The sequence below is a fragment of the Coregonus lavaretus genome (assembly GCF_964263955.1).
Source record: "Coregonus lavaretus genome assembly, contig: HAP1_SCAFFOLD_6267, whole genome shotgun sequence".
NCBI lineage: Eukaryota > Metazoa > Chordata > Actinopteri > Salmoniformes > Salmonidae > Coregonus > Coregonus lavaretus.
In genome coordinates this window covers 2,518-30,439 of record NW_028163611.1, presented here as the reverse complement: position 1 = coordinate 30,439, position 27,922 = coordinate 2,518, and the positions used below count along the sequence as shown (strand labels likewise).

Sequence of the window (27,922 nt, the reverse complement as noted above, 5' to 3'; positions counted from 1 at the left end):
TTTACAGTAGGTACAGAACATTGTCTGTCTGTCTTTGGCTTTGTTATGTGTCTTTCACTCTGGAATTCCAGTCAGTGACAGGTAAGATAGAGGTGAGACAATTTGTTATACAGTATGTGAAGGCATCAAAATAAGCACAAAGTCAGTGACTGTACGGCTGTGGCTTTGAAGCCAACAATAACTGTGAGGAGTTGGCTGATGGTCTGCTGAATTGTTCTCTCTCTCTCTCTCTCTCTCTCTCTCTCTCTCTCTCAGGTGCACCACGCTACATTTTGACCCAGATCTGCCCGCCACCTCCATTGTTATCACCTTTCACAACGAGGCCCGCTCTACTCTGCTACGCACCATCAGGAGGTAAGAGACCCCTGAGCCTGCCCTGTTAACTGACTCTGGACTAGGTCACTGTAGGTTTGCTCTCAGACCTTTGCCTGACTCATATGGACTCTCCACTTAACCCTGACACCCAAGTGCCAAATCCCTCTATTGACTTCCCAGCCTGACCCTTGACCTTTCCCATAGCTGCCTCACCTCCTCCTCACCTCTCCCTGTCCCTGGGTGTCAGCAGCTTGCCTCAGCAGCTTGCATCAGCACAATACAGCCCAGCCCAGCCCAGTGTCAGCTCTCCCCTGCCAACCTCTCCTGAATCCGGTTCAGCTCATTACAGCTGAGTAGACCTGGGCTGTCTCTTAAAGATCACACAGAGAGTCCTGACCACCGCTCCACTGAGGGGAAACTGTCCTGTTTATGTGTCTGCCCCAAACCATTTCAACCAATTAAAAGACAATCCCTCCCAGTAGGTTACAGCCTGCCCGTCCCTGTGGTTTTTGGATGGCTTCTCCGTTTGCAACTTTATCACAATTACATCCTTCTCTTGCAAAAAAAACGGTTTGTAATTGCGCCTGTGGCTTCACTGCAGCCTCAGGATATAATGGTGTCTAGCTTCAGGCTCCATCCCAAACAATAGCAACAGAGAAGCAGCAAATGGCAGTTTGCTTTTCTGATAATGAATTCATTAGCACAGCAGTTAAATACCTCCTCAAGTGGTCCTCTGTAGCTCAGCTGGTAGAGCACGGCGCTTGTAACGCAAAGGTAGTGGGTTCAATCCCCGGGACCACCCATACACAAAAATGTATGCACGCATGACTGTAAGTCGCTTTAGATAAAAGCGTCTGCTAAATGGCATATTATTATTATTATTACAGTACCAGTACCCTCCCTGTGGCCCTCAGGGGCCTCAGCCTCAGTGGGTGGGCTTTAATTAGCACAGTGCTCCATGTCGGCCGGCATGTTTGTGTCATCATGACGGCCTCCATTCTGCCTGCATGTAATTACATAGCCTTAGCCTCACTCAGCCCTCCACCACCGGTGAAGTAGCTAATAGGAAAAAAAACAACAACCCTCATCTCCTGAGATTTCTCTGCATTAATGAAGTTGTCTAGGGTTCATGGGCTGACGCACAGCCCACCAGGACCAGGATCCTCAGCCGGTCTGTCTGTTAGCCCATATCTCTCTCTCTCTCTCTCTCTCTCTCTCTCACTCTCTCTCTCTCTCTCTCTCTCTCTCTCTCTCACTCACTCTATCTCTCTCTGACGCCAGAACCAAACATTGATACAGAGCGAGGTTGAAAAGCTGGCCGTGGCCCTCTCTTTGATTTGTGTTAGTGCTGACAGAGGCTCTAACTACAGTCCAGCCCTCAGAGCCCTGAGAGGTTGGGGGACAGGGACAGGCTAGAAACCCTCCTAAGAGCCTGCTCTCCCAGACAGAGCTGGGACCAATAGATCAGGAGAGGAGAAGGGGAGGGGAGGAGAATAATATGGAAGTGAGAAGAGGGGAGGATAAGGGAGGAGAGGTAGAGATAATGAATACAGAGATGAGAGGGGAAAGTAGAGGAAAATAAATTACAGGAGAAATGAAAGAGGAGGAATAGGGAAGTGAGGAGAGGAGAGGAGAGGAGAGGAGAGGAGGAGAGGAGAGGAGAGGAGAGGAGAGGAGAGGAGAGGAGAGGAGAGGAGAGGAGAGGAGAGGAGAGGAGAGGAGGAAAGATAGGCCTGTGTTTTCATAGCCCCAGCAGGTAGAGAAAACTAAAGAACAGGGAAACAGTCATTGACCCCATACTACACTGGGATGCTATATTCTACTGATGTTTGAAGAGACGGGCACTCTCTGTGCCAAACAGCCATAGAGGCGAAGTATGTGGTCATAACTTGTCTAAATGGGTTGTGAGTAGTGTGATTAATATAGAGCGAGCCCGCACACTGACGCCTTCAGTACATACTCATGACGATCCGTACTAAACAAATCACATAAATTAGAAAATACCCACTGGGCAAAAACGAGTTGAATCAATGTTGTTTCCACGTAATTTCAACAAAAAAATTATATGTGATGACGCTGAATCAACATGGACAATTTTCTGGATTTGCAAAACGTAAGGGAATTACGTTTTTTTTTCACCAAAACTTTAACCTAAATCCAATGACATGGTGACATTTTGGTTGATTTATATGTTGAAATAATTTCTGTGCCCAGTGGGTAGTGTAGATTATATTATTTTCCAAATGTCACCTATTCCTGCATGTGCCACAATGGATCTCATCGATGCTGTATTCCTCCTACTCATACTTTTCCCACACCAAATGTAAAGCATTTTGGAATGCATCAGGAGAAACAGAAATTAATTTGGCAGTCAAAGGGCTTCTATCCTGTGTTTGGGTGGTGAGTGTGGGCTCAAAGTCGCTGTGCTCAAAGTTAGAATAATGACATTCTAAGACCGCAATGTACATTAAACACATTTATACCGCTCTGCTAACCCAGGCCTTTTTATTGTGGGTAGTAATTCCACATGGTTTGTGTAAGCTTAATTTGGAAAGGAAATATTACTTAACCTGGCTTTGGAATGATGCCAATTCATCCCTTTTGTATTGAAAATGGTTAATATATTTTATGGACAGGACTGTCTACATTCTAAATATTTTCTCAGTGGGTTTGATGTTCTTGGAACAGTCAGTGTTTCATAGTGAATGCCAAATCCTACATCAGTATTGGTCTGGACCCAGCTTTGGAAGTCCCACATGAGACTCTCAGCTCTATTGTGTTTTCTCAGAATTTCTCACCACATTTACTTCTGACTCACATGCTATATTAGGTACTTTACATGGTTCAAGGGAGCGTTCACTTAAATGTTATTCATGCACAATACATTTACATTTCAGTCTTCATATGAAACCGACTGATTATCATAAAAAGAGGGGAGAATAAGGCCTAGAACAATGTCTACAGCAAACATTAGTAATGCTGCTGTTCTAGATATAGCCCACATGGCAATAGTCATCCACCTCCCCTGATTAGGCTGCATTTAGAAGCTGAATCAGGGCTCTGTCTTACTGTAAAGCTTTTCCTGTTGCCACCAGGAACAGATTTCTGTCAGGGGCATTAATAAAGGCATGAGGATCAGGCGCCAGTGGAGGGTGGTTGGAGCGGGATAGAAAGGGAGGGAAGAGGAGGGGGAGAGGAGTAGGGGAATGGAGTGATGAATGGGTCCAGCACCCACAGCGATAGAAGAACAGACCGATGAGCCTGACAGCCCTCCAATTATTCACCCAGACAGGAGAGGAGGAGAGAGAGAGAGAGAGGGTCAGAGAGAGAGAGAGGGAGAGAGAGAGAGAGAGGGAGAAAGAAAGAAAGAAAGAAAGAAAGAAAGAAAGAAAGAAAGAAAGAAAGAAAGAAAGAAAGAAAGAAAGAAAGAAAGAAAGAAAGAAAGAAAGAGTGAAAGAAAGAAAGAAAGAAAGAAAGAAAGAAAGAAAGAAAGAAAGAAAGAAAGAAAGAACAAGACAGAGGGAGAGTGGGGGGGTGGAAAGACAGTGAGAGGAAGAGCGAACGGAATGGAAAGAGAGAGATGCCCTCACACCATGCTACAAATCACACAGCAAATCCACCTTGAGTCCTGTGAGCATCGCTGTGTCGTCCCCTTCCAGAATTTCACCACTATCATCGGAGCACGCCTGACCAGTAATGGGACAGGGATGGTTATACTGATTGGCTGTCTGGGTAGACATGCTCTGCTCTCCACTGGTGTGTGTCATCTCTCCAGGAAGTTGGCCAGGCTGAGAGGAGAGGAGAGAGGTTTAGCTTTAGGTGGGCGGAGTGGTGTAGATCAGTGAATAGAGAGAGAGAGAGAGAGAGAGATCATTTGTGGGTGTGGTAGGTATAGGGTGTGAGGGCCTGAGAGGTAGGAGAAGAGGGTTGATGTGCCTTGATTCAGACTGGGATTAAAGGTGAAGTAATTTGAGGGAGGTGGTGCAGCTTTCTCTCCATCTCTTCTTCCTCCATCACCTGCTGTTCAGCCATGTGCCCCAGGAGAGGAGAGATCATCTTAGAGGGAGATTCCAGTGTGGTTCTTATAGAGAGAGTTTAATGTGAAAGGATGGTGTTAGGAGGAAAAAGAGCTAAAGCCAAAAAGAGTGTTCCTGTATTTTCTCATATACTTAATAGAAAACCATCCAAATTGAATTTTTGGGGCTGAAGTTATGAATTTTTAATTTTGTAATCTTCAGAACTAATGAAATAGTGTTGTTTTATTAAAGCCGTAATACCATTCTCAATTTTTCCCATAACGTGGGGGAAAAGTAGATTACAGTACTTGCAGCTCAATAACGATTGTAGTCTTTAAGAAATGCAATAGTTTCTAACACTACTCTTTCTCCCCTCTCCTTTTGCAGTGTGCTGAACCGGACGCCAGTCCACCTGATTCACGAGATCATCCTGGTAGATGACTACAGTGAGGATGGTAAGTAGAGTAGAGGCTGACTACAGTGGCTGGTGAGTAGTAGAGGAGCAGCTGTGAGCAGAGATAGAGATAGCGATGGAGCTGATTCCAGCAGGAGCCAGTGTGGAAATGGATTGGAGATGGATGAGATGAGCTCTCCCATTCTGGGTCATCTGCCGGGGGAAAAAATTATCAGTGATTGAAAAGATTTCCCCTGTCTCTATCAATATGTTTATTACAATTCAATCCCAATACCATGCGCTGTGTGGGTGACAGTGTTGAGGACATTGCATCTAACACTGAATCAAATGATCTCTTTCAGCAAACGACTGCCTTCTACTCACCAAGTTGCCCAAAGTAAAGTGTTTTCGGAATGACAGGAGAGAAGGTAACCTAGTTCATTTGTGTGTGTGATAATGTGCGTGCCTGCGTGTGTGTGTGTGTAGAGAGTATTTTATCCGTGCAGTACACAATTGTGTCCTCAACTTGAACACACACCTTAGAGCCCACCACCACTTGTCTTCTGAGAGGGAAGAGCAGCGTTAGAGCCGAATGTTGTTGTGAGGAGATAACAGTAGACCAGGAGGATGTTTCCCCTGATTGGAGCACTAGTAGCCTGCCTGCAGTAGATGATTTCAGAGCACATGGAATAGCTCAAGCACCAGCTGTGAGCAGTGGTGTAGTGGTGCCTGGAGAAGTGTGGATACCCTAATTTGGCAAAAGAATTCCCAAACGGTACGCCTGGCGAAGGAAACCCACTGGGCACACACTGGTAGAATCAACATTGTTTCGACCTCATTTCAAAAATTGGATGTTCTAAGTCCACAACTATGCTTAAACCACATCAGGAGACCATTTTTAAAGTCTGGAAAAAATCTAAAAATATATTTTTGGGAGGGTGTAGTTGCCCTTTAATTCAATTGGGCACCTAGCAAGAGACATTTGGTTTCTATATTGTAGTCTACAATGTAGGCCTACAGTGTACATGTGATGGCCGAGTTTGCAAAAGAAATACCATCCAGATTGATACAAATCATTATGATATCATTCTGCCAGGTAGGCCTACTTTGCCTTCATATTTTAATTGGGAAGGTTTTTTGGTGAAACCCTTCAGAACAGAGCATGATGACTGAATTGCGCATCGCAAAGATTCAACTAAGACTTCGGACCAAACTTTTTCAATACCTGGTTTGCATAACCATTGTTGCCTTAGTTAGCATTTACTGGCAGATATCATACGTTTAAAAACGTCTTTCCTACCTACTCTAGTACATCTCATGTCCACCAGATGCATCAAACTCTTCGCGTTTCGGCCGAAGTCATTCATTTCAATGGAGCAGTTGCGCACTGTAGCGGGGATGCCGCACTAGGCTGCGGTGCGTTCTGTGTACCGCATGCTTTCAACATTTTCGACTCGTGCATTGCTTTACCATGCAGTGGTACAAACAGAAGTACAGTGACAGACTTGAACTAGCTAGCGTTTAGCTAGTTGAAAGCGAAGCACATGTGTGTCAAGTACTGAAAATCCGGGCTAGATATATGGAAAAATAAAATCTGGTGGACATCTTGGGTTATATTTCTTGGGTGATATTCCACTGAAATTAGGCTATGTGTGCGGCGTGATTGTATAGGCTACTTTGTGCATGATTTCTCTATTCTACTACATAGGCTAATTGATACGGTGGACACTTCCACTGCACTACTTTGATACACATCAGTGGGGATTAAGAAGTGAGTATATGCAATGCCCACTGGAAAAAAGGTGGTTATATAGCGTATACCTGCGTATAGCCCCCACTACACAACTGGCTGTGAGACAAGAGAGTAGATTCAGGGATGTGTTGACTCGAGAGGGTTGGATTTGAGTGTTATGTGGTGATGCAATAGCTGTTATACAGTGCCTTCAGAAAGTATTCACACCCCTTCACTTTTTCCATGATTTTGTTGTGTTACGGCCTGAATTGAATATTGATTAAATTGATACTTTTTTGTCTTGTCACTGGCCTATACACAATACCCCATAATGTCTAAGTGGAATTATGTTTATTGAAATTTGTATAAATTAATAAAAAATGAAAAGCTGAAGTGTCATGACTCAATAAGTATTCAATCCCTTTGTTATAGCAATCCTAAATAAGTTCAGGAGTAGAAATATGCTTAACCAGTCACATAATAAGTAGCATGGACTCACTCTGTGTGCAATAATAGTGTTTAACATGGCTTTTGAATGACTACCTCATCTCTGTACCCCACACATACAATTATCTGTAAGGTCCCTCAGTCGAGCAGTGAATTTTAAACACAGATTCAACCACAAAGACCAGGGAGGTTTTCCAATGCTTTGCAAAGAAGTGCACCTATTGGTAGATTAGTAAAAATAAAAAAAGAAGACTTTGAATATCCCTTTGAGCATGATGAAGTTATTAATTACACTTTGGATGGTGTATCAATACACCCAGTCACTACAAAGATTCAGGCGTCCTTCCTAACTCAGTTGCCGGAGAGGAAGGAAACCGCTCAGGGATTTTACCAAGAGGCCAATGGAGACTTTAAAACAGTTACAGAGTTGAATGGCTGTGAAAGGAGAAAACTGAGGATGGATCAATAACATTGTAGTTACTTCACAATACTAACCTAATTGACAGAGTCAAAAGAAGGAAGTCTGTACATAATACAAATATTCCAAAACATGCATCCTGTTTGCAACAAGGCACTAAAGTTATGTGGAAAATCAATCAAATGTTTGTCCTGAATACAAAGTGTTATATTTGGGGCAAATCCAATACAACACATTACTGAGTACTGCTCTCCATATTTCCGATTATAGTGGTGGCTGTATCATGTTATGGGTATGCTTGTAATCATTAAGGACTGGGGAGGTTTTCAGGATAAAAAATAAATGAAATGGAGCTAAGTACAGGCAACATCCTAGAGGAAAACCTGGTTCAGTCTGCTTTCCACCAGACACTGGGAAATGAATTCACCTTTCAATAGGAATATAACCTTAAACACAAGGCAAAACTGAAAGCGCGAACCACCGCATTTAACCATGGCAAGGTGACTGGGAATATGGTTGAATACAAACAGTGTAGTTATTCCCTCCTTAAAGCATTCAAACAGGCAGAACGTCAGAACTTCAAAGTGGAGTCGCAATTCAACGGCTTAGATACGAGACGTATGTGGCAGGGTCTACAGACAATCACGTATTACAAAGAGAAAAACAGCCACGTTGCGGACACCGACGTCTTGCTCCCAGACAAGCTAAACACCTTCTTCGCCTGCTTTGAGGATAACACAGTGCCACCGATGCGGCCCGCTCCCAAGGACTGTGGGCTCTCGTCCTCCGTGGCTGATGTGAGTAAGACATTTAAGCGTGTTAACCCTCGCAAGGCTGCTGGCCCAGACAGCATCCCTAACCACGTCCTCAGAGCATGCGCAGACCAGCTGGCTGGAGTGTTTACGGACATATTCAATCTCTCCTTATCCCAGTCTGCTGTCTCCACTTGCTTCAAGATGTCCACCATTGTTCCCGTACCCAAGAAAGCAATTCTAACTGAACTAAATGACTATCGCCCCGTAGCACTCACTAGCATGAAGTGCTTTGAGAGGCTAGTCAATGATCATATCACCTCTACCTTACCTGACACCCTAGACCCACTTCAATATGCATACCGCACCAATAGATACACAGATGATGCAATCGCCATAGCACTGCACACTGCTCTATCCCATCTGGACAAGAGGAATACCTATGTAAGAATGCTGTTCATTGACTATAGCTCAGCCTTCAACACCATAGTACCCTCCAAGCTCATCATTAAGCTTGGGGCCCTGGGTGTAAACCCCACCCTGTGCAACTGGGTCCTGGACTTCCTGACGGGCCGCCCACAGGTGGTGAAGGTAAGAAACAACACCTCCACTTTGCTGATCCTCAACACAGGGGCCCCACAAGTGAGCGTGCTCAGCCCCATCCTGTACTCCCTGTTCACCCATGACTGCGTGGCCACGCACGCCTCCAACTCAATCATCAAGTTTGCAGACGACGCAACAGTAGTAGGCCTGATTACCAACAATGACGAGACAGCCTACAGGGAGGAGGTGAGGGCCCTGGCGGAGTGGTGACAGGAAAATAACCTCTCCCTCAACGTCAACAAAACGAAGCAGCTGATCGTGGACTTCAGGAAACAGCAGAGGGAGCACGCCCGTATCCACATCGACGGGACCACAGTCAAAAAGGTGAAAAGCTTCAAGTTCCTCGGTGTACACATCACTGACAATCTGAAATGGTCCACCCACACAGACAGTGTGGGGAAGAAGGTGCAAATTCTGCTTGGCCCCTAAGACCCTCACAAACTTTTACAGATGCACAATTGAGAGCATCCTGTCGGGCTGTTTCACCACCTGGTACGGCATCTGCACCGCCCGCAACTGCAGGGCTCTCCAGAGGGTGGTGCGGTTTGCCCAACGCATCACCAGGGGCACACTGCCTGCTCTCCAGGACAGCTACAGCACCCGATGTCACAGGAAGGCCAAAAAGATCATCAAGGACATCAACCACCCAAGCCACGGCCTGTTCACCCCGCTATCATCCAGAAGGCGTGGTCAGTACAGGTGCATCAAAGCTGGGACCGAGAGACTGAAAAACAGCTTCTATCTCAAGGCCATCAGACTGTTAAATAGCCATCACTAGCCGGCTACCACCTGGTTACTAAACCCTGCACCTTAGAGGCTGCTGCCCTATGTACATAGACATGGAATTACTGGTCCCTTTAATAATGGAACATGAGTCACTTTAATAATGTTTACATACTGCTTTACTCATTTCATATGTATATACTGTATTCTATTCTACATTATTTTAGTCAATGCCACTCCGACATTGCTCGTCCTAATATTTATATATTTCTTAATTCCATTCTTTACTTTTAGGTTTGTGTGTATTGTTGTGAATTGTTAGATACTACTGCACTGTTGGAGCTAGGAACACAAGCATTTCGCTACACCCACAATAACATCTGCTAAATATGTGTATGTGACCAATAAAATTTGACGCTGGAGTTGCTTACCAAGATGACAGTGAATGTTCCTGAGCTGCCGAGTTATAGTTTTGACTTAAATCTACTTGGAAATCTATGGCAAGACCTGAAAATGGTTGTCTAGCAATGATCAACATCCAATTTGACAGAGCTTGAAGAATTTTGAAAAGAATAATGGACAAATGTTGCACAGCTCCTAGAGACTTACCCAGAAAGACTCACAGCTTTAATCTCTGCCAAAGGTGCTTCTACAAAGTTTTGACTCAGGGGTGTGAACACTTATGTAAATTAGATATTGTTTTTTATTTTCAAAACATTTGCAAACATTTCAAAAAACATGTTTTCACTTTGTCATTATGGGGTATTGTGTAGGTGGGTGAGAAAAAAAAATCGATTTAATCCATTTTGAATTCAGGCTGTCAAGGGGTATGAATACTTTCTGAAGGCACTGTATGTGTCATAGATATCATGATCCCATTTAGACAACGTGTGAATCTAGTCTGTGTATCTCTATAAATATTGATTTGATTATATCAACACATCAAAAGGTTGACTGGAATACAGTCTGAGCACAACTAAACAGAAAACTATTAGATTGCATTATGAGTCACTGTTTTCAGGAAACTCATATGTCATTATGATTATTTTGCAGCTCCCTGTGTCACCTTTTATATAAATCCACAGGGGTGTTCTCAGTGATGCCATTTAAATAGCCTTTAAATAGGTTATTTTTAAAAAAGCAAACAGAAAAAAGCTGTAATGCAGTGTGTGCGGCTTGCTAGTTAAAACCCCTCCACGCTATCTGTCTGTGCTTGTCTGGTAAGGCAGAGAATCATCAGATTCAGCACATTATACAGTCTGAAGTGAAATATATGGTTGAAAAGCTGAGAGGTGGAATCAGACAGTAACGAGATGCAGATTGCTGTGCGTGGATAGAGGTGCCCCTGCGCTCACAGGCGTTTTAAGTTCCCCTGATAGGAGGGTTCAGCAGAGGGGTAATGGAGATGAACCCCATCTCACCTCACAGGCTGACAATCTGACATCCAAAAATCTCCAAAAGCAGCTAGCTTCACCTAGTAACACCAAGGAATATGGATACTATCTGACAGCATCCACCTCAGTTACTGTATAATGCAGGAAGATAGGGGGCTGTTTTGATAATTGTTGAAGCCTTCAGTGTCTTAAAGTATTTAATTGTAGGCTGGTGCAATAGACTGTTGTCATTGCTGAACATTTTCTTGTACTTTAGTTTTTTATGTTTATTCCCCTAGTTGTCATTGTACTCAGTGCAAGCGTGACTGAAATGCATGAAACCTCCTCTTGCAAACAAACCTAAAACCCAGTGTCACTTCTTGACTTGTTCTCAGCCTGGGACAGATAAGGGGGTGTGATGTGACAGAGGTGACAGAGCATGGATTATATTGTAAAACCTCTGTAAGAACAGTGATTAGGAGCCCTGGTATGAAGAAGAGAGATATAAATCCATTAATAGGTTAAGCTTTTCAGTGATCGTCTTGCTGGAAATATGGAGCTAGCTCATCTGAAAATGCAATTGATCTGTCAGGTGCAGCAGGAACAGAATCTAACAGTGAGTGGGTGTGGGAGAAACAGAGGGGTGGTCCTCTGTAGCTCCGTTGTAAGAGAATGGCTCTTGCAATGCCAGGATAGTGGGTTCAATTCCCGCCACCACCCATACATAAACAAATGTATGCACCATGACTGTGAGTCATTTTGGATAAAAGCATCTGCTAAATGGCAATAATTATATTAAGGGTGTAGGAGGAGGATGAAAGGGTGAGGAGGAGGAGCTGAAGGGGCTAGGTATGGAGGGGGTGAGTGGGTGAGGGTGTTTATACAGTTGAAGTCGGAAGTTTACATACACCTTAGCCAACTACATTTAAACTCAGTTTTTCACAATTCCTGACATTTAATCCTAGTAAATATTCCCTGTTTTAGGTCAGTTAGGATCACCACTTTATTTTAAGAATGTGAAATGTCAGAATAATAGAAGGATTACTTTTATACTATTCCAGGTATTCCTTAAAGAGGTAGGGTTTCAAGTGACTCCGCTGTCCTGTCCACCATTGGGGTGCCAGAGCAGCGAATAGCTTTGACTGAGCTGAGCGGGAACTGTGCTTCCGTAGAGGTAGGGGGGCTAGCAGGCCAGAGGTGGATGAACATAGTGCCCTCGTTTGGGTGTAGGGTTTGATCAGAGCCTGAAGGTAAGGAGGTGCCGTTCCCCTCACAGCTCCGTAGGCAAGCACCATGGTCTTGTAGTAGATGCGAGCCTCAACTGGAAGCCAGTGGAGTGTGCGGAGGAGCGGGTGACATGAGAGAACTTGGGAAGGTTGAACACCAGACGGGCTGCAGCGTTCTGGATAAGTTGTAGGGGTTTAATGGCACAGGCAGGGAGCCCAGCCAACAGCGAGTTGCAGTAATCCAGACGGGAGATGACAAGTGCCTGGATTAGGACCAGTGCCGCTTTCTGTGTAAGGTAGGGTCGTACTCTGCAAATGTTGTAGAGCATGAACCTGCAGGATCGGGTCACCGCTTTGATGTTAGCGGAGAAAGACAGGGTGTTGTCCAGGGTCATGCCAAGGTTCTTTGCACTCTGGGAGGAGGACACAATGGAGTTGTCAACCGTGATGGCGAGATCATGGAGCGGGCAGTCCTTCCCCGGGAGGAAGAGCAGCTCCGTCTTGCTGAGGTTCAGCTTGAGGTGGTGATCCGACATCCACACTGATATGTCTGCCAGACATGCTGAGATGCGATTCACCACCTGGTTAGCAGAAGGGGGAAAGGAGAAAATTAATTGTGTGTCGTCTGCGTAGCAATGATAGGAGAGACCATGTGAGGATATGACAGAGCCAAGTGTCTTGAAGACGGAAGGGACATGGCCAGCGGTCAAGGATGAGTTGATGAGCGAGGTGAGGTAAGGGAGAAGGTCTCCGGAAATGGTCTGGAGAAGAGAGGAGGGGTTAGGGTCAAGCGGGCAGGTTGTTGGGCGGCCGGCCGTCACAAGTCGCAAGATTTTATCTGGAGAGAGAGGGGAGAAAGAAGTCAAAGCATAAGGTAGGGCAGTGTGAGCAGGACCAGTGGTGTCATTTGACTTAATAAATGAGGATCGGATGTCGTCAACCTTCTTTTCCAAATTGTTGACGAAGTCATCCAAAGAGAGGGAGGAGGGAGGAGGAGGAGGAGGAGGAGGAGGAGGAGGAGGATTCAGCAGGGAGGAGAAGGTGGCAAAGAGCTTCCTAGGGCTAGAGGCAGAGGCTTGAAATTTAGAGTGGTAGAAAGTGGCTTTAGCAGCAGAAACAGAGGAAGAGAATGTAGAGAGGAGGGAGTGAAAAGATGAAAGGTCCTAGTCTAGTTTTCCTCCATTTCCGCTCGGCTGCCCGGAGCCCTGTTCTGTGAGCTCGCAATGAGTCGTCAAGCCACGGAGCAGGAGGGGAGGACCAAGCCGGCCGGGAGGATAGGGGACATAGAGAGTCAAAAGATGCAGAAAGGGAGGAGAGGAGGGTTGAGGAGGCAGAATCAGGAGATCGGAGGGAGAAGGATTTAGCAGAGGGAAGAGATGACAGGATGGAAGAGGAGAGAGTAGCGGGAGAGAGAGAGCGAAGGTTGCGATGGCACATTACCATCTGAGTAGGGGCAGAGTGTCACACCCTGGCTCTGGGGACTCTATATGTTGAGCCAGGGTGTGTAAATTCTATGTGTTTGTGTTCTATGTGAATTATCTAGTTGTTCTATTTCTATGTTGGCCAGAGTGGTTCTCAATCAGAGGCAACGAGTGTCAGCTGTTGCTGGTTGTCTCTGATTGGGAACCACATTTTAACAGGCTGTTTTCCCACAGTTGTTGTGGGATCTTGTTCCGTGTTCCGTGTTGGTTGTATTTTGTAGCCAAGGACTTCACGTGTCGTTATCGTTTGTTGTTTTGTTCTTGTTATCACTATTGATAATAAAGTATGTTCGCTCATCACGCTGCGCCTTGGTCCACTCTCTCTAACGATCGTGACAGAAGATCCCACCAAACCAGGACCAAGCAGCGTGTCCAGGAGCAGGCAGCCTGGACATGGGAGGAAGCACCGGGTAAGGAGCTGGAGAGGTTGGCGATGGCCCAGGTGGGCCAATTGTGGTCCTGGGAGGACATGCTCGGGGGTAAAGGGCCATGGGCTAAGGTTAAGGCCCTGGCGAGAGAGGAGCAACGGCATCAACAGTGTCGTCGTCGGACGGACGAGAGGCAACCCCAAAAAAATTTTAGGGGGGGGGCACACGGCATGGGCAACTGGGCAGCAGGAGGCTGCCACAGGGCGAATTGGGAGATTAGGAGAGGAGGCCACCGGGTTTGGGGGGCCGGAAGGCGGGTTGGCGGAGCCTGGATGTAGAGCAGAGCCAACTTCCCGTACTCAGGCATGGCAGCATGAGACTGGGCAGGTTCCGGGGTATGCGGAGCTGCGTACTGTGCCACGAGTGGTCCGGCATAGTCCGGTAAGTCCTGTGCGAGCACCCCGCACGTGTCGTGCGAAGGTGGGCATGCAGCCAGGACGGAGTGTGCCGGCTCAGCGCTCGTGGCCTCCAGTGCCCCTCCTCGGTCCCGGATATCCTGCGCCGGTGTCACGTGCTGTTATGCCAGTACGGGTACACAGCCCTGTACGTCCTGTGCTGATGCCTCACACAGAGTGTGTGAAGGTAGGCATTCAGCCAGGACGGGTTGTGGCAGCTCTTCACTCCAGGCCTCCAATCCGTCTCCACAGCCCGGCCCGGCCTGTTCCTGCTCCTCGCACCAAGCCTACGGTGTGCGTCGCCAGCCCAGCCCGGCCTGTTCCTGCCCCTCGCACCAAGCCTACGGTGCGCGTCGCCAGCCCAGCCCGGCCTGTTCCTGCCCCTCGCACCAAGCCTACGGTGCGCGTCGCCAGCCCGGCCCGGCCTGTTCCTGCTCCTCGCACCAAGCCAGGGGTGCGAGTCGCCAGCCCAGCCCGGCCTGTTCCTGCCCCTCGCACCAAGCCTACGGTGCACGTCGCCAGCCCGGCCCGGCCTGTTCCTGCCACTCGCACCAAGCCAGGGGTGCAAGTCGCCAGCCCGGCCCGGCCTGTTCCTGCCACTCGCACCAAGCCAGGGGTGCGAGTCGTCAGCCCGGCCCGGCCCATTCCTGCTCCACGCACCAAGCCAGGGGTGCGCATCGTCAGCCCGGTACGGCCCGTTCCTGCTCCACGCACCAAGCCAGGGGTGCGCATCGTCAGCCCGGTACGGCCCGTTCCTGCTCCACGCACCAAGCCAGGGGTACGCATCGTCAGCCCGGTCCGGCCCGTTGCTGCTCCACGCACCAAGCCAGGGGTGCGCATCGTCAGCCCGGTCCGGCACGTTCCTGCTCCACGCACCAAGCCAGGGGTGCGCATCGTCAGCCCGGTCCGGCCCGTTGCTGCTCCACGCACCAAGCCAGGGGTGCGCATCGTCAGCCCGGTCCGGCCCGTTCCTGCTCCACGCACCAAGCCAGGGGTGCGCATCGTCAGCCCGGTCCGGCCCGTTGCTGCTCCACGCACCAAGCCAGGGGTGCGCATCGTCAGCCCGGTCCGGCCCGTTCCTGCTCCACGCACCAAGCCAGGGGTGCGCATCGTCAGCCCGGTCCGGCCCGTTGCTGCTCCACGCACCAAGCCAGGGGTGCGCATCGTCAGCCCGGTCCGGCCCGTTCCTGCTCCGCGCACCAAGCCAGGGGTGCGCATCGTCAGTCCGGTCCGGCCTGTTCCTGCTCCACGCACCAAGCCAGCGGTGCGCGTCATCAGTCCGGCACAACCCGTGCCTGGGTCACCGGTGCCTGGTCAGGTACCGGTCAGCTGCTCCACACCGGAGCCTAAGCAATCCGCTTCTACGATGTCCAGTCCAGCTCCAGCCAGCGGGGCCAGACCGGACCAGGGGCGCCACGGGGGGATGGTTGAAGGGTGGTGGTCAAGCCCGGAGCCGGAACCGCCTCCGAGGAGGAATGCCCACCCAGCCCTCCCCTGGTTTGTTTATGTTTAGGCGCGGTCGCAGTCCGCGCCTTTGGGGGTGGGGACTGTCACACCCTGGCTCTGGGGACTCTATATGTTGAGCCAGGGTGTGTAAATTCTATGTGTTTGTGTTCTATGTGAATTATCTAGTTGTTCTATTTCTATGTTGGCCAGAGTGGTTCTCAATCAGAGGCAACGAGTGTCAGCTGTTGCTGGTTGTCTCTGATTGGGAACCACATTTTAACAGGCTGTTTTCCCACAGTTGTTGTGGGATCTTGTTCCGTGTTCCGTGTTGGTTGTATTTTGTAGCCAAGGACTTCACGTGTCATTATCGTTTGTTGTTTTGTTCTTGTTATCACTATTGATAATAAAGTATGTTCGCTCATCACGCTGTGCCTTGGTCCACTCTCTCTAACGATCGTGACACAGAGTTAGTAGTGTTGGAGGAGAGCGAGAGAGAAAAGGATACAAAGTAGTGGTCGGAGACTTGGAGGGGAGTTGCATTGAGATTAGTAGAAGAACAGCATCTAGTAAAGATGAGGTCAAGCGTATTGCCTGCCTTGTGAGTAGGGGGGGACGGTGAGAGGGTGAGGTCAAAAGAGGAAAGGAGTGGAAAGAAGGAGGCAGAGAGAAATGAGTCGAAGGCAGACGTAGGGAGGTTAAAGTCACACAGAACTGTGAGGGGTGAGCCATCCTCAGGAAAGGAACTTACCAAGGCGTCAAGCTCATTGATGAACTCTCCAAGGGAATCTGGAGGGCGATAAATGATAAGGATGTTAAGCTTGAATGGGCTAGTGACTGTGACAGCATGGAATTCAAATGAGGAGATAGACAGATGGGTCAGGGGGAAAAGAAAGAATGTCCACTTGGGAGAGTTGAGGATTCCTGTGCCACCGCCGCGCTGACCAGATACTCTCGGGGTATGCGAGAACACATGATCAGACGAGGAAAGCGCAGTAGGAGTAGCAGTGTTTTCTGTGGTAATCCATGTTTCCGTCAGCGCCAAGAAGTCGAGGGACTGGAGGGTAGCATAGGCTGAGATTAACTCTGCCTTGTTGGCCCCAGAACGGCAGTTCCAGAGGCTGCCGGAGACCTGGAACTCCACGTGGGTCGTGCGTGCAGGGACCACCAGATTATAGTGGCAGCAGCCACGCGGTGTGAAGCGTTTGTATGGCCTGTGCAGAGAGGAGAGAACAGGGATAGACAGACACATAGTTGACAGGCTACAGAAAAGGCTACAATAATGCAAAGGAGATCGGAATGAAATTAACGAAACATCTGGGAAAGCAAGAGAGCGGGGCCTCCCTCACTTACGTTTCACTGAAACACTCAAATATAACTCTTCCAACTTCCACTTTAGAAATTATAATTGTTGTAAACTACAGCGGTTCAACGTTTTCTAGGAATAGACTCCATCTTAGTTTATTCAGCTAACTTGGTACAGTATTCTTCTGTGAAAACCGCCCAGGGCACCGTATCCTATACGCCATAGCTAACTAGCATGCTAGCTCCCCGTGTAGCACAGTTGGTAGAGCATGGCGCTTGCAACGCCAGGGTTGTGGGTTCGATTCCCACGGGGGGCCAGTATGAAAAAAATAAAATATGTATGCACTTACTAACTGTAAGTCGCTTTGGATAAGAGCGTCTGCTAAATGACTAAAATGTAAAAAAAAATAACACGGTTTAGCACCAATACTCGGTTACAACAAACTACCAATAGTGTGATAACACGCTAAACAGATCGTCCGTGTCTAACGTTGTGTAAAGTTTTGGGGTTAGTTTTGACAGTTTGAGTGAGTACGTCGTCAACTTATTCAGCCAGTTAGTTAGCTAGCTAGAATAGTTAGCATATTAGCTAGTCATTGCTCTCTGTCAACGAACCAACCCCTCCTCCCACGGTATGAAACACACAGAGAGAGCCAAGCTAATGTTAACTAGTCACCCATGTCTTGAACGACTCTGGTTACCAGTATGTAAAAATAAAATTAAAATAAATGTAGGTTATAACTTACCCTTAGTAGCTACTGTTAGCTAGTTAAGTGTAAAGCTAGCTACTGAATTGATTTAGCCAGTTCGCGTCTGTCCCAACGGAGAGAAAGCGTCTCCAAATATTACAGCTAGGTCGTTCCAGCTATTGTTTAGTTAGCTATCCAGGTAGCAACAAGCTAGCTACATTTCAAGTACAGTAGCTACTAACTACCTAACGTTAACGCTTCAGATAATGAGGTTAGAAAAACAGCTGAATGGTAGGTAGCTAGCTGGCTCATTTTTACAGGTACTCTTAAGCGTGAAATAACATTGGAAACAACTATCCACAGTTGCTAATAGTTACCAGTAGCTACCCGCTAGCTAGCTAGCTTTATTGGTCCAGGTAGTAGGTTAGCTAGCCTTGTGCTTCACCGGGCTCAGCCGAATACAATACTTACCTACAATAATGACCTACAATAACTACCTAGATAAACTACCTACAATACCTAACTACAATACCTACCTACAATCTAAATACATGGTTTAAGCTTTACTCGACACCATATAAAGAAGAAGCCAAGCTTACCTCCCGCTTACAGAAACACAACCTCACCCCATCGCCACCTCACCCCTACCTCCTGACAGAGCTGGTGTAACTGAGTCAGGTTTGTAGGCCTCCTTGCTCGCACACGCTTTTTCAGTTCTGCCCACACATTTTCTATAGGATTGAGGTCAGGGCTTTGTGATGGTCACTCCAATACCTTGACTTTGTTGTCCTTAAGCCATTTTGCCACAACTTTGGAAGTATGCTTTGGGTCATTGTCCATTTGGAAGACCCATTTGCGACCAAGATTTAACTTCCTGACTGATGTCTTGAGATGTTGCTTCAAACATAACGATGGTCATTATGGCCAAAGAGTTCTATTTTTGTTTCATTAGACCAGAGGACATTTCTCCAAAAAGTACGATCTTTGTCCCCATGTGCAGTTGCAAACCGTAGTCTGGCTTTTTTATGGCGGTTGTGGAGCAGTGACTTCTTCCTTGCTGAGCGGCCTTTCAGGTTATGTCGATATAGGACTCTTTTTACTGTGGATATAGATACTTTTGTACCTGTTTCCTCCAGCATCTTCACAAGGTCCTTTGCTGTTGTTCTGGGATTGTTTTTCACTTTTCGCACCAAAGTACGTTCATCTCTAGGAGACAGAATGCCTCTCCTTCCTAAGCGGTATGACGGCTGCGGGGTCCCATGGTGTTTATACTTGCGTACTATTGTTTGTACACATGAACGTGGTACCTTCAGGCGTTTGGAAATTGCTCCCAAGGATGAACCAGACTTGTGGAGGTCTACAATCTTTTTTCCGAGGTCTTGGCTGATTTCTTTTGATTTTCCGATGATGTCAAGCAAAGAGGCACTGAGTTTGAAGTTAGGCCTTGAAATACATCCATAGGTACACCTCCAATTGACTCAAATTATGTCAAGTAGCCTATCAGAAGCTTCTAAAGCCATGACATCATTTTCTGGAATTTTCCAAGCTGTTCAAAGGCAAAGTCAACTTAGTGTATGTAAACTTCTGACCCACTAGAATTGTGATACAGTGAATTATAAATTAAATAATCTGTCTGTAAACAATTGTTGTAAAAATTACTTGTGTCATGCACAAAGTAGATGTCCTAACTGACTTGCCAAAACTATAGTTTGTTAACAAGAAATTTGTGGAGTGGTTGAAAAACGAGTGTATGTAAACTTCCGACTTCAACTGTACGACAGCGTTACAGTTTAATGGAACCCATTTGGATGGGGCCTCTGCCACACTATGATTGCTCTGCAGGTTGGTCGTTGTAATGACGGATAGTCCTCCGGGCCATTGACGTGTGCAGCGGTGAGGTTTTCTAGAGTGCTGCAATCACAGGTCTGCCTGTCGCGACCTGCCATTGCTTGCTATCATTTTGTTTCAGACCCTGGGATTGATATTGGCTTTTACGGGTCAGTTATGAACATGGGCGGCAGGTAGCCTAGCGGTTAAGAGCGTTAGCCCAGTTACTGAAAGGTTGCTGGTTCAAATCCCTGGGCTGAGTAGTTGAGAAATCTGTCGATGTGCCCTTGAGGAAGGCACCTAACCCTAATTGGTCCTGTAAATCGCTCTGGATTTAGCGGCTGCTAAATGACTTAAATATAATGCAAGTCTCTCACATGCACTCAGATCTGTCAATGAAGGAGCACATTTTAATGGAATGGGATGATGATTTGAAATCGTTAGCCTACAAGTGCTGTTAGAAATAGCTGTTCTCGTCTATGACATCATGGCGAGACAGGTGTGAGGCATTGTGGGTAATTAGATTCCTGCTGTATTAATGAAAAGCAGAGACCTCTAATCTCAAGACGACAACTACCAAGATTCCAACATTAAGAAATGGCTCTCCGATAATACCTAATCAAGTGAAAAAGTCAGTACAACCCCAATTAGATTGTATCTTTAAACCAATTCAGGGGCTTTCTCAATAACAAATGGTGTCGTTAGGAGGTTTCATTAGCCACCCTCAGTGTTCCACTACAGTGTTGATGAGCATGTGTGTGTGTGTGTGTCTATGGTCCGGTTGTAGTTAACAGTCCCCTGGGGCCTCAACTCAACTCTAAATGCTTTAATGCTACAAACAGCAGAAGCTGTTATGCCATGTCACCTCTATCAGGCTTCAGTAGTGAACATAATCACTATGCACACACACACACACACACACACACACACACACACACACACACACACACACAGACACACACACACACTAATTATTTATTCTCACTCTCCCTCTCTCTCTCTCTCTCACTCTCGCTCTGTCTCTCTCTTTCTTCCTTTCTCTCTTTCTCTTTCTCTCTCCCTCTTGCTTTCTCTCTCTCTCTCACTCTGGTCTGTAAAGGCAGCTACCGCAGCAGCCCTCCTTTAACACAAGCTATGTTCTGTACAGAGTCAGGCTTCACCTAGCAACTGTTGAGGGGAGGGTGAGCTCAGCCATCCAGAAAATAAAGTGTTATTGAGGATGAAATGGGATTTTTAATTGGCTGGTCACGGCATTACAGGGGAAACTTACAGGGGAGTCCTGCAATTTCATACAATGACGCTCCGTCCTATGTCAGGGACGATTGATTTTGCTCTTTAGCCCGGACAGAATGTCCTTTGATCATTGAGACCTCTTAACAGTGTGATGTCCCCATTTAGACCCTCATGTCTAAGGGCTGTAATTGTGTCGCCGCACCATAAACAGACACAAATGGCTTTTTTAAGACCTCCCTCGTCTCCACGCATGAAATGGACAATACAGGGACTTGTGAAGTCATTGATTTCTCCTTCATTGTGTTCAGAGTATCTGAGAAGAAACACTTTCAACAACATCATATTTGACAGTGTTTGAGTTTAGACACAGTGGTTGGGTTTAGACACGGTGGTTGGGTTTAGACACGGTGGTTGGGTTTAGACACTGTGGTTGGGTTTAGACACGGTGGTTGGGTTTAGACACGGTGGTTGGGTTTAGACACGGTGGTTGGGTTTAGACACGGTGGTTGGGTTTAGACACGGTGGTTGGGTTTAGACACAGTGGTTGGGTTTAGACACGGTGGTTGGGTTTAGACACGATTGTTGGGTTTAGACACGGTGGTTGGGTTTAGACACGGTGGTTGGGTTTAGACACGGTGGTTGGGTTTAGACACAGTGGTTGGGTTTAGACACGGTGGTTGGGTTTAGACACGATTGTTGGGTTTAGACACGGTGGTTGGGTTTAGACACAGTGGTTGGGTTTAGACACGGTGGTTGGGTTTAGACACGATTGTTGGGTTTAGACACGGTGGTTGGGTTTAGACACGGTGGTTGGGTTTAGATACAGTGGTTGGGTTTAGATACAGACAGACACAGGCAGGTAGACACACGTGTACAGACACATACACGCAGCAGTGGTTAAAGATGAGAATGACTTTTGACCCCTCTTTGACAGGTCTGATCCGCTCCAGGGTTCGTGGGGCGGACGTGGCTAAGGCCGGGGTCCTGACCTTCCTGGACAGTCACTGTGAGGTCAACAAAGACTGGCTGCCTCCGCTGCTCCAGAGGATCAAAGAGGTACAGTAACAGTACAGGCAGTGACACATCCTACATCTACAGTAACAGTACAGGCAGTGACACATCCTACATCTACAGTAACAGTACAGGCAGTGACACATCCTACATCTACAGTAACAGTACAGGCAGTGACACATCCTACATCTACAGTAACAGTACAGGCAGTGACACATCCTACATCTACACTAACAGTACAGGCAGTGACACATCCTACATCTACAGTAACAGTACAGGCAGTGACACATCCTACATCTACACTAACAGTACAGGCAGTGACACATTTTACGTCTACAGTAACAGTACAGGCAGTGACACATCCTACAGTAACAGTACAGGCAATGACACATCCTACATCTACAGTAACAGTACAGGCAGTGACACATTCTACGTCTACATTAACAGTACATCCTACATCTACTCTACACCTTCTGATGGATAACCCAGAATAGAAAGAAAATCCACCCCATTCTCCTATACCCTTTTGACATCATTCTCCCTGAACAAAATAAAGCTTCTTGGGATCTTGAGACACTAACTGCCACCCTCCAATGAAATCCAATGTGTATTTCTCCTTTTGACACTATACACTATTTCTATGTCTGCAGGAGTGCAGGAGACTTAAACACTCTCAGCTTGTTGAGAACTTGAAGGAAGAAAACCCTCACCCTACTCTCCTACACATGCTTTCTCTTTTTGGCATATTTCTATATCTCCAGAAATGAATGATAAACTCCCTCCTAGTTTGTGTTGAAGTGGAGCATTGTGTGTTGTGAACTGTCAGTCTCAGCGACCACCACCAACACCACTCCAGAGCTCTTAGTGCTGAGAGCTCTTAGTGCTGCTGATGGTAGAGTGGTGGGACTATGGTGAACATGGCAGCTTACCTTCTGCTGTTCCGCTGATTGCCCCTAATCTGGATTAAGTGCAGCACTCCATCCATTTACACCAACAGCACTCTTCCCCCTCTCTCTCTCTCTTCTCTCTCTCTCTCTCTCTCTCTCTCTCTCTCTCTCTCTCTCTCTCTCTCTCTCTCTCTCTCTCTCTCTCTCTCTCTCTACACTCTCTCTCTCTCTCTCTCTCTCTCTCTCTCTCTCTCTCTCTCTCTCTCTCTCTCTCTCTCTCTCTCTCTCACTCTCTCTCGCTCTCATCCCTCCATCTCCCCATCTCCCACAGGCTAAGACAGAGGGTTGACGGTTGACTCTCTCTTACCTTAAAAGTCTTATGTGGACATGCTGCTTTCTAAACATTGAAAGAGGCCTATGACTAATGCTGGGGGGCTTACATGTTATATTCAATTATATGCTAACCTTATTGCATGTCTGACTTCAAAGTGCTGTCTGAATCTTAATGCCCTGGTGCAGTTGCTGATGTCTGGCCTTAAGTTCTCAACAACTTGCCAACATTATTTTGGATTTGGCACTGCGAGGCATAACACATCAAGTTATACAATATACAGTATGTGCTAATACAGGAAGCTCTTGTCTACAAACAATCAATATATAAAAAGAAGCACGACTGATTTTGTTCTGAGGGAGTCATCCATCACTGTCCTCATATATACATATTTATTTCTAAATGTATGACTTATTGATTTGTGGATATGCAGGCACAAAGACAGATGTATAATATTCATGACACACCACACCGCTGTGAATGACCATTCCTCTCAGAGCCGCATAATGTCTGAGAAGAGAAGGATATTTGCAATTGGTTGAAAGGGATTTGAAAACTACAGTGGCTTGTGAAAGTATTCACCCCCCTTGGCATTTTTCCTAGTTTGTTGCCTTACAACCTGCAATTAAAATTGATTTTTGGGGGGTTTGTATCATTTGATTTACACAACATGCCTACCACTTTGAAGATGCAAAATATTTTTTATTGTGAAACAAACAAGAAATAAGACAAAAAAACTGAAAGCTTGAGCGTGCATAACTATTCAGCCCCCCAAAAGTCAATACTTTGTAGAGCCACCTTTTCCACCAATTACAGCTGCAAGTCTCTTGGGGTATGTCTCTATAAGCTTGGCACATCTAGCCACTGGGATCTTTGCCCATTCTTCAAGGCAAAACTGCTCCAGCTCCTTCAAGTTGGATGGGTTCTGTTGGTGTACAGCAATCTTTAAGTCATACCACAGATTCTCAATTGCATTGAGGTCTGGGGTTTGACTAGGCCATTCCAAGACATTTAAATGTTTCCCCTTAAACCACTTGAGTGTTGCTTTAGCAGTATGCTTAGGGCCATTGTCCTGCTCGAAGGTGAACCTCCGTCCCAGTCTCAAACATCAAGAATTTTCCTGTATTTAGCGCCATCCATCATTCCTTCAATTCTGACCAGTTTCCCAGTCCCTGCCGATGAAAAACATCCCCACAGGGGATGGTGTTCTCGGGGTGATGAGAGGTGTTGGGTTTGCACCAGACACAGCGTTTTCCTTAATGGCCAAAAAGCTCAATTTTAGTCTCATCTTCCAAATGTTTGGGGAGTCTCCCACATGCCTTTTGGTATACACCAAACGTGTTTGCTTATTTTTTCCTTTAAGCAATGGCTTTTTTCTGGCCACTCTTCCGTAAAGCCCAGCTCTGTGGAGTGTACGGCTTAAAGTGGTCCTATGGACAGATACTGCAATCTCTGCTCTGGAGCTTTGCAGCTCCTTCATGGTTATCTTTGGTCTCTTTGTTGCCTCTCTGATTAATGCCCTCCTTGCCTGGTCCGTGAGTATTGGTGGGCGGCCCTCTCTTGGCAGGTTTGTTGTGGTGCCATATTCTTTCCATTTTCTAATAATGGATTTAATGGTGCTCCGTGGGATGTTCAAAGTTTCGTATATTTTTTTATAACCCAACCCTGATCTGTACTTCTCCACAACTTTGTCCCTGACCTGTTTGGAGAGCTCCTTGGTCTTCATGGTGCCGCTTGCTTGGTGGTGCCCCTTGCTTAGTGGTGTCGCAGACTCTGGGGCCTTTCAGAACAGGTCAATGAGATCATGTGACACTTAGATTGCACACAGGTGGACTTTATTTTACATTTGTACATACTAGTCATTTAGCAGACGCTCTTATCCAGAGCGACTTACAGTTAGTGCATACATTAATTATGTGACTTCTGAAGGTAATTGGTTGCACCAGATGTTATTTAGGGGCTTCATAGCAAAGGGGGTGAATACGCACCACTTTTCCGTTATTTATTTTTTTGAATTTTTTGAAACTAGTTATTTTTTTCATTTCACTTCACCAATTTGGACTATTTTGTGTATGTCCATTACATGAAATCCAAATAAAAATCCAGTTCAATTACAGGTTGTAATGAAACAAAATAGGAAAAACGGCAAGGGGGATGAATACTTTTGCAAGGCACTGTATGTATTCTCGTGTCACAGGCAAAAAGGCAAATCACCTTGACTAAACACCATGGCAGAGATCGAGAGAGTGAGTGAGAGAGAGAATACAAGAGGGAAAGAGGGGGGGAATAGAGAGATTATAGACAAATATTTTTGAAGAAGAGCAGATGAGCGTGTGTGAGACATGAGCTGAACGGGATGCTGAAGCTGAGGAGGCGAATCAAATGTCAGATGATATGGTCAGACCGCCCAGGATGCTGCCTGTCACTGTGTGTCTATGTGTGTGTGTGTGTGTGTGTGTGTGTGTGTGTGTGTGTGTGTGTGTGTCTGTTTGTGTCTGTGTGTGTGTATCAGCAGCTGAAGATGATTCTGTCGTGGGCTTTGACTGTGACTGGGCTTGTGTCTGCCTGTCAGCGCTGACTAGTTTGTGTGTGTGAATGCTGATTGGTGTGTGAGAGTGTGTGTATGCATGGGTGCGCACGTGTGTGTGAAGACTTTCACACACCGCCTGTTAACCTCCTCTTCACTCTATCTGATCTGATCAAAGACACTGATCGATGTACAATACCTTACATTAGCTGGGCAGCCTAGAGGGAAAGACAATGAGCCTGAGACACTATCACATCGTTTAAGAAATTCTAACGGCAGTTCATAAGGAAATCCAACACAATGTATCACATTTCCTAAAGGTAGACATTCTATCATGTTATTTCCTTAACCTCAAACTACTAGTAAATGATCTCCAGAGCATTGACTGAAACATCATCCAAACTTCTGTGTGATCTACTGTATGAACATAATGCATGTTTAATCAGTACCCTGCAACACATCAATGCCCCTCATTACACCCACACCTTTCTCATTAACTTCAGCTGCTGAACTGTTAATAATGAATATTCAATCAAATCCCATTGTTACTGTATGTTTTGAAAATGGTCTCTGACTGCAGTCTCTCTCTTGTCTCCCCAGGACCCCACCTGTGTGGTGAGCCCAGTGATCGACATCATTAACATGGATACATTCGCCTACGTAGCAGCCTCCTCTGACCTCCGTGGAGGTATGGAGCTATAAGGGCTTGACCTCCCTATCTTCATTGCTCTCTCCACATCTATGTCCCTCCCTCTCTCTATCCATCTCTTTATCTCTCCAGCCCTCTTTCCAACCCTCTCTAGTGCCTCCCTCTCTCCACTGACTTATCCATCTGTTCATCCCTCACTCCTGACCCCATCCCTCTCCTTCTCCGTTACCTCCCCCAGGCTACCAGGTCTCCATTACCTGGCTAGAAGAGGCTACGCACACACACACAAACACGCACGCACACACGAACACACACACACACACACAGACACACACACACAACACACACACATACACACGGCCAGATGAACAGCTCCAATCAGTGTTCCCAGAGAACTGGATACGACAATTAATGGGGATGATACTCCTAGGCCTCAGATTGGACATTTTAATTATTGAAGAAGCCATCTGTCATAACATGAAAAAGATGTGGTGTCAATAGAGCCACATCGATCCACTGAGACCCGGCCCTGCCTGCCTGCAGACTGCTGCGCTAGCACTCCTGGGTCTGCCTGCCAAATCCTCTCTCTCTCCCCTGCACACACATACACACACACACACACACACATACTGAGACGCGCACAGAAACACACATAGGCACGCATGCACTCGCAGACACACACACATACACACGTCTATGCTCACACACACATGCAGACACATCTACACACAGGTACATACTTTATTAATTGAGAGAAATATGCATTGGTCTTCTCATGCATATATTTGAAGACATCAAGGGCACTGCGTCTGTCTCAGGATAGGACGGGATGGGCTGGGCTATTAAAAAGCTCTTGTGTAAAGGTCATTCCAAAGGGTCAGGCCAGATCAGCCATTAGCCAATGGGCCATAATCAGCCATAATTAATCATTAGAGTAATGAAATAGGAGACGTTAGCAGGAATGGTGGCTGTAATTATTGACAGTGTTCTGCCAGAGATTAATAAAGCGTGTGATGAAGGAAGGAAGGAAGGAAGGAAGGGGGATTCTGTGGATGTGAGGCTGCTGCAGCATTCTATAATCGACCCCGCCTTTACAGTTCACCCTCCTCCTCAACCCTCTCTTCCCATTATCCTTGTGTTAGTAGTCGTTTGGTCCCCTTCTCTCTGACCTGCACTGATCTCCTCTGACTCGCCTTCCTTTCTTTTCTAAAAACAGTTTTCTTCCTCTCCCTCTTTCCATATTTCTCCTTCTTCTGAATCTTCATTCTGACATGCAATGCTCTCCTCCTGACCCTCCCCTGACTTACCCTCTCTCTCTCTCTTTCTCTCTCTCTCCCTCCCTCTCTCCTTCACCCTCCCTCATTCCCAGTTCGTGTTGTGATTATCTCTCTCTCGCTCTCTGCCGCAGGCTTCGACTGGAGTCTACATTTCAAGTGGGAGCAGTTGTCTGCTGAGCAGAAAGCCAGGAGAGCTGACCCCACCGAACCCATTAAGTAAGTGAAAGGAAGCATAAAGACGGATATTAGGGGACGGTCTGGTCTGGCTGCAGATGAAAGGGGAGGGATGGAGCGATAGAGGAGGGAAGTAGGAGAGGAGGGGGTGCCCTGCATGCCTGCCTGGCCATCCGTCCATCCAGTGACCGGCAGCATGCAGCCATGCTTTTACTTTTTCATCTGATGGAGCAGCAGTGGAATGAATTATCTCCCTGAGGTCTTTC

General features: G+C 46.7%; 1 protein-coding gene across 1 annotated transcript; it reads left to right on the top strand.

Annotated features, from left to right (window-relative positions):
• Positions 1 to 255: 255 nt before the first annotated feature.
• LOC311117949 (polypeptide N-acetylgalactosaminyltransferase 14-like) lies at positions 256 to 27,698 on the top strand (the record flags this gene model as incomplete). The annotated part of the gene is made up of 5 exons (XM_084192839.1): positions 256 to 354; positions 4,719 to 4,786; positions 21,735 to 21,856; positions 26,157 to 26,244; positions 27,614 to 27,698. Coding segments are annotated over 5 exons (462 nt in total), but the record flags the coding sequence as incomplete, so codon positions are not given.
• Between the last annotated feature and the right edge of the window lie 224 nt (positions 27,699 to 27,922).